Source organism: Sinocyclocheilus grahami, unplaced genomic scaffold (assembly GCF_001515645.1).
Source record: "Sinocyclocheilus grahami isolate Dianchi unplaced genomic scaffold, SAMN03320097.WGS_v1.1 scaffold339.1, whole genome shotgun sequence".
Lineage (NCBI taxonomy): Eukaryota > Metazoa > Chordata > Actinopteri > Cypriniformes > Cyprinidae > Sinocyclocheilus > Sinocyclocheilus grahami.
The window spans coordinates 1,073,456-1,080,336 of NW_015505518.1; the positions used below are offsets into that span (position 1 = coordinate 1,073,456).

Below are 6,881 nucleotides of genomic sequence, written 5' to 3' on the forward strand. Positions count from 1 at the left end.
GCCTGGGCAACGAAGGAGTGGCTTCGTAAGAAGTATTTCAAGGTCCTGGAGTGGCCTAGCCAGTCTCCCGATCTCAACCCCATAGAAAATCTTTGGAGGGGGTTGAAAATCCGTGTTGCCCAGCGACAGCCCCCAAACATTACTGCTCTAGAGGAGATCTGGATGGAGGAATGGGCCAAAATACCAGCAACTGTGTGTGAAAACCTTGTGAAGACTTACAGAAAATGTTTGACCTCTGTCATTGCCAACAAAGGGTATATAACAAAGTATTGAGATGAAATTTTGTTATTGACCAAATACTTATTTTCCACCATAATTTGCAAATAAATTCTTTAAAAATCCTACAATGTGATTTTCTGGAAATTTTTTTTCTCATTTTGTCTCTCATAGTTGAGGTATACCTATGATGAAAATTACAGGCCTCTCTCATCTTTTTAAGTGGGAGAACTTGCACAGTTGGTGGCTGACTAAATACTTTTTTGCCCCACTGTATATTAATGAAAAAAAAGAAGAAAGGAAAGAAAAAGACTGAGATTAAGGTTAAGATTTAGTGGAAAATGTATAGATTAAGGTTAAGATTTATCAATTTTTATCTCTAATAAGTTATAATATTTCTAAAAATGTATTATAATTGTTATTAATTATTATTAAAAATTAGAAATATTCTCTATGCTTTTCTTATTGATTTCGTTTATTGGAGTGATTTGTTTAGTCATTTCATCAAAATAAAAACAGAACATAATAATCGGTTCTGCATATCGGGATTCGGTTATTGCAACACTTAAAATAATCTGCATTATATCTATTGTACAAAAGCAATATTGATCAGCCTCTATAAGGAAATGGTTAGTATAAAATCTGATCAGATTTCTAATCAGAACATAATACCTAATTAAAATATAGTTGCTGACATAGACATAAAATAAGAATATAAATACAATGTATAAATGCCTGCTAATAAATGTTTTAATGACAAAAAAATAAAGAACATCTTGAATAAAAAACTGAAACGGCTCTGAAGAAAAGAAGCGCCTTTGGCAAAACAGTTGGGCCATCCACTGGAGTCTGATTACCATAAAGAGACACTGACAGTATAATCTAGGCCTCTCTCATCTTTTTAAGTGGGAGAACTTGCACAATTGGTGGCTGACTAAATACTTTTTTGCCCCACTGTATATTAATGAAAAAAAAGAAGAAAGGAAAGAAAAAGACTGAGATTAAGATTTAGTGGAAAATGTATAGATTAAGGTTAAGATTTATCAATTTTTATCTCTAATAAGTTATAATATTTCTAAAAATGTATTATAATTGTTATTAATTATTATTAAAAATTAGAAATATTCTCTATGCTTTTCTTATTGATTTCGTTTATTGGGGGTGATTTGTTTAATCATTTCGTCAAAATAAAAACAGAACATAATAATCGGTTCTGCATATCGGGATTCGGTTATTGCAACACTTAAAATAATCTGCATTATATCTATTGTACAAAAGCAATATTGATCAGCCTCTATAAGGAAATGGTTAGTATAAAATCTGATCAGATTTCTAATCAGAACATAATACCTAATTAAAATATAGTTGCTGACATAGACATAAAATAAGAATATAAATACAATGTATAAATGCCTGCTAATAAATGTTTTAATGACAAAAAAATAAAGAACATCTTGAATAAAAAACTGAAACGGCTCTGAAGAAAAGAAGCGCCTTTGGCAAAACAGTTGGGCCATCCACTGGAGTCTGATTACCATAAAGAGACACTGACAGTATAATCTAACCTTGTACTTTGGCATCCGTCTGTACTCCGGCATCCCTCACATTGCGCACTTCCTCGCCGTTTGGAATGGATCTGTTTCCCTCGAAATCCCGGTGAGACCGCCGACTGTCGGATGTTGCCATTCAACCGCGATCAACATTGACCTGTCATTGACTAAACAGCTCAGAACAACAGCAGCCCGTCCGCCTTCATGCGGTCCTCGTTCTAGTTGCGCTGACGTCACCAGTAGGCGGGTCGTCTGTTCTTAAAGGCTCGCCTGTTTCTATTCCCTAGAAATCTGATTTATAGCATACAGTAAAATTATTTACACAGCATACCAAAAGTATGTGGAGTCCCAAACACCACACCCTGCCCAATGGATATAGAACTTAACAACCATTGCATTAACAGTTAGTCTTCTCTAGCAGCTTGCAATCTTCTACAAGATACTGGAACATGGATGCAGGCATATGCTCTCATTCAGTCACAGGAGCATCAGTGATGCTGGGAGATGGTCTGACTCACCAAAGTCTTCAGTGGGGTTCAGATCTGGGCAGGCCAGTCAAATTCTTCCACACGGACTCATTAATCTTTGACTGATGCCATATGTCGCAGTGGCAGACTGAGGCACTGACTGTACAATCTCTTCTATTACAAAATATGATTTTACACACCAGCTAATGGGCGTAGCTGAAATAGCCAAACCTGTGAATTAAGTGGGTGTGTCTACATCAGGGGTGCCCAAACTCGGTCCTGGAGGGCCGGTGTCCTGCAGAGTTTAGCTCCAACTTGCCTCAACACACCCCCCTTCAAGTTTCTAGTATGCCTAGTAAGAGCTTGATTAGCTGGTTCAGGTGTGTTTAATTGGGGTTGGAGCTAACCTCTGCAGGACACCGGCCCTCCAGGACCGAGTTTGGGCACCCCTGGTCTACATCATTTCTAGACATTTACTCATTTCGTAGAATGACTTCACAATCACAGCTGCCTTATTACCTGAAACAGGGATTTAACTATAATTAATAGTGGTTTCATTTCATGAGAAATCAAACTACAGGATGACATTCAGGAACTTTAATTAGTCACATTTATAAACAAATTAATGCTATTGCTGAAATGAATCATTAATAAAATTATGAAATGACGTAAAATAAATTAACTAAAATAATTATTCACTTTATAATTGTATTAAATAAAGGCATAATAAAATCTGATTCATGTGTTGTGAAGTTAAACCCTACTATTTCCATATCACATGCTTTACAGTCTAAATAGATACATCTACAAAAAATAAATATGCTGGCATATTGGTATACATAATAAAAAAAAATACCCAATGCAACTTATAACAAAAGCTTTATTTATCTTTATAGTATCAGGTTTTATAACTTACAAGAGAAACTGTGGCACACATAATGTGCACAGATTAATTTACAAAACTGTACAGTATATACATGTGAAAAACAAATACCATTGGTTAATATGTAACAAACAAAAAATCTTACCATAGGCATTAGTATTATGAAGTGTTTCACACCTTTAAAAAGGTGCAACTGTAAAGATTCATATACAGCGTCTAGTGATCTTACATGAGTAGCTCCTGTACAGGAAACTACTAGTGCAACTATGAATAATACTCGTTATATTTGAGCAAACTTAAACATCAGACTGGTCAAGTGCAACAGTCATTGTTGTACATGCTGCTTTAGTAATTCACAGTGGCAGCACATACTGAACTAAGCGATAGCAGACAGTGGTCTTCCTAATCTGAAGGGAAAAAATGCCTACGTTTTAAGACTCAAATCAAGCCAAAACAAAAACATCACATAGCAGAAATTATTTTGGTCAATAACATTAAGACAAAAATGAGTCAACAACATAAGGGGCCACATCAATAAGGTCTGCTGACTGTATCTGATATAATGCACATTTACACATCCCAGCCAATAGAGTACAATAACAACCAGCAACTTGTAATGCACTGCATCACTGCAAGAAAGAAATCTGATAGTGACCTCTATTCAATATTACCTGTGCAAAAACGTATAAGGGACAAACAAAAACAATGAATTAGTCTCTTTGTCAGCTTTTTAGTGGTGCATGTTTAAGTAATACAATTAAATTATGCCTCTGTTTAGCCCAAACCCACTCTCATTTTATTATAGTGTGCAAACACCCTTCCCATCTGCAGCACTACAAATTATCATTAGCACTAAGCAATGTCTTTTCCAAAAAGTTGTGTAAAACATAAATGGGAATGTCCCGTCTGGCTGAATATCTTTGGTAACAGATGAGTACGAAATGGTTGTAGTTGAGACTAACACAGACATTGACCCTTCTACATGAATCTTATCCATTATGAAAGTTCCTCTCCTGCTCAACAGGGGGCGCTGTGTTTTAATGACTGTCTGGTGTAACAGCGCCTACTAGCTGTGAGGAGGACTGATGGGTTCCTTGACTAACACACTGAGCGTGTGTGTGTATCTAGGTGGCTGTCAGAGTCAGTTTTTGAAGGCTCCACAGTGGCCGGCTCTGGAGATAAACTCCTTCAGCATGTTGCCGTCGATCTGCCAGAATGCAGCTGTCTGCGTGACCTCAGTCAAGTGGTTCACACAGAATTTAAAACAGAACTCCTCTAGATCCTTCACATGAAAGAAAGCATGAATGTGCAATTATGAGTGACTGAACAAGCGAGCAAGAACAATCAACATTACCATCCATGATTAGCATTACAAGCTTACAATATTGAGTTTCTGTATTACCTTTCAAAAGGATTTTACTTGATTAATTGCAAAGAGCAAGCAAACAAAATAAGACAGGAAGGAGCTAACAGGTAAAACAGGTGTCTGCTTAAGTGCTCTGGCAAACCAGGCCTCCAGCGTGGTTTAGTGTTACCTCGGCATCATATCTGATGGCAGCAGACAGCAGAGAGAAAGCGTTCTCCACCGTGATTCCTCTCTTTATGATATGCTGGCACAACTTCTTCAGCCTGTTTTCACAGTATGAGGTTGCCAGATCCAGTAACCCTGTGAGAGACATCCAAATCCATTCATTTTTTGATGGGTACAAAAAAAATGTTCCAACCGTCCTGAATTTTCTTTTGTTTTATAACATGAATAGAAAGTGAACTGCAACCTGGCAACAAAAATGAGATCGGAGTCCACTTCAAGGCTAGGTAAGACTAATAGGTTTTTTTCTACTTGGTGTAGTTTCGGTCCATTATATTAAAGGGGTCATATGATGCGATTTCATTTTTTCCTTTCTCTTTGGAGTGTTACAAGCTCTTGGTGCATAAAGAAGATCTGTAAATTTGCAAAGACTAAAGTCTCAAATCCAAAGAGATATTCTTTATAAAAATTAAGAGTCTGCCACGCCTACCTAAAACGGCTCGTTCGAACACGCCCCCACATATCTACCTCACTATGTGGGAAGATTTGCATAACGCCGTCCAAATGTTCATGCAAAGAAAGAAGGCGTAACTTTTATTCTCGCTGTAGTATTTTTGTCGCTGCCGCCATGTCGTGAAGGTGCTGTGTGTTTCATTGTGAAAGCAAAACTACTTTGTTTGGTCTTCCAAAAGAGGACGATATCCACTTCGTCATGCCTGGAGCTGATCCGTGCTGGTCACTGAGGGAATACATCAACTTGGAACGCTGACACATTTTATGGAGGACTGTTTACTGATCCTGGGAGAGTAACGTTAGACTAAAATGCCGGCAGTTCTAATTATTAATCACGAAACTGGAGTGAGGACATCACCTGATTTTGAGAACAGCTTTATGGACATGGATATACTTCCCGTCGACACTGAATTTGAGGTCAGAGGTCTCAGGGTTGTCAAACTCTTTTTTAAGGGACTGGGCCACGGTCAGGAAGTCATCATGCTCTGATAGCAAATACAGCACAGTTATGTAACAGCAGAGACTGTTTCAATTGCGTATATTAATTAACGCATTAATGCGCATTAAATAACAGCAGTATGAAATACTGTAACTGCATTAAGATTCAAACAACAGAGCAGCCAAAGAGAACTAAACCCTTTAAAATGTAACCTACATATTTAACCCACTACTGAAGTGTTTCTAAAGAGACTGATAAAAGCGAAATTGTTACATGCAAAAGAAACGGAAAGATTTTGTTTGGATTATTGGATTAGCATGTGACACGGAGCAATTTTAACAGACTTTTCTATATTCTGAAACTATTTGATTAGTCCATGCCATCAGATTCACAGTATGTCATTGGTTTAACCCTGATTAATGGACACATCTGTGCACCAATAGGTTGATCTTGGCATTTTAACCAATAGGCAGTGTTTTAAATAAACCACAATGGAAAAAATTTGACTTAAAAATACCTCCATGTGAGAAACACAGCTGAATCAGTCTGTGGTCCACTAAAGCCTCTAACTCTCTTACCCTAAATAAGAGTACATCTCAGAGAAATACTTCTTTAAAAGAGACATTCTGTGATAAACACAACTTATTATGCAGTCCTTTTTTGTCCGTCTTATCATAAAGCAAATTCGCCAACAGTGGCATTGCTAGTCTAGCATACAGTGGGTACGGAAAGTATTCAGACCCCCTTAAATTTTTCACTCTTTGTTATATTGCAGCCATTTGCTAAAATCATTTAAGTTAATTTTTTTCCTCATTAATGTACACATAGCACCCCATATTGACAGAAAAACACAGAATTGTTGACATTTTTGCAGATTTATTAAAAAAAGAAAAACTGAAATATCACATGGTCCTAAGTATTCAGACCCTTTGCTCAGTATTTAGTAGAAGCACCCTTTTGATCTAATACAGCCATGAGTCTTTTTGGGAAAGATGCAACAAGTTTTTCACACCTGGATTTGGGGATCCTCTGCCATTCCTCCTTGCAGATCCTCTCCAGGTCTGTCAGGTTGGATGGTAAACGTTGGTGGACAGCCATGTTTAGGTCTCTCCAGAGATGCTCAATTGAGTTTAAGTCAGGGCTCTGGCTGGGCCATACAAGAACAGTCACAGAGTTGTTGTGAAGCCACTCCTTCGTTATTTTAGCTGTGTGCTTAGGGTCATTGTCTTGTTGGAAGGCAAACCTTCGGCCCAGTCTGAGGTCCTGAACACTCTGGAGAAGGTTT

General features: G+C 37.5%; 3 protein-coding genes across 3 annotated transcripts in view; all 3 read right to left on the reverse strand.

Moving 5' to 3' along the window:
• Positions 1-1,987, reverse strand: part of LOC107603039 (cytidine and dCMP deaminase domain-containing protein 1-like) — an 11,638-nt gene extending 9,651 nt beyond the window's left edge. Inside the window, exon 1 of the mRNA XM_016295730.1 lies at positions 1,782-1,987. Within this exon, the coding sequence (XP_016151216.1) occupies positions 1,782-1,902 (121 nt within the window). The 5' untranslated portion in view covers positions 1,903-1,987. The remainder of the gene's footprint in view (positions 1-1,781) is intronic.
• A 1,847-nt stretch (positions 1,988-3,834) lies between these two features.
• LOC107602999 (RCC1 and BTB domain-containing protein 1-like) lies at positions 3,835-4,795 on the reverse strand. The gene is made up of 2 exons (XM_016295661.1): positions 4,652-4,795; positions 3,835-4,398 (listed from the first exon to the last, which is right to left on the reverse strand). The coding sequence occupies exons 1-2, from the start codon at positions 4,793-4,795 to the stop codon at positions 4,258-4,260; spliced, it is 285 nt and encodes a 94-aa protein (XP_016151147.1). The 3' UTR covers positions 3,835-4,257.
• Positions 4,796-5,511: 716 nt separating this feature from the next.
• Positions 5,512-6,881, reverse strand: part of LOC107603000 (RCC1 and BTB domain-containing protein 1-like) — a 10,603-nt gene continuing 9,233 nt past the window's right edge. Inside the window, exons 8-9 of the mRNA XM_016295662.1 lie at positions 6,114-6,175; positions 5,512-5,642 (exon numbers count right to left, since the gene is read on the reverse strand). Coding sequence (XP_016151148.1) covers positions 5,512-5,642; positions 6,114-6,175 — 193 coding nt within the window. The remainder of the gene's footprint in view (positions 5,643-6,113; positions 6,176-6,881) is intronic.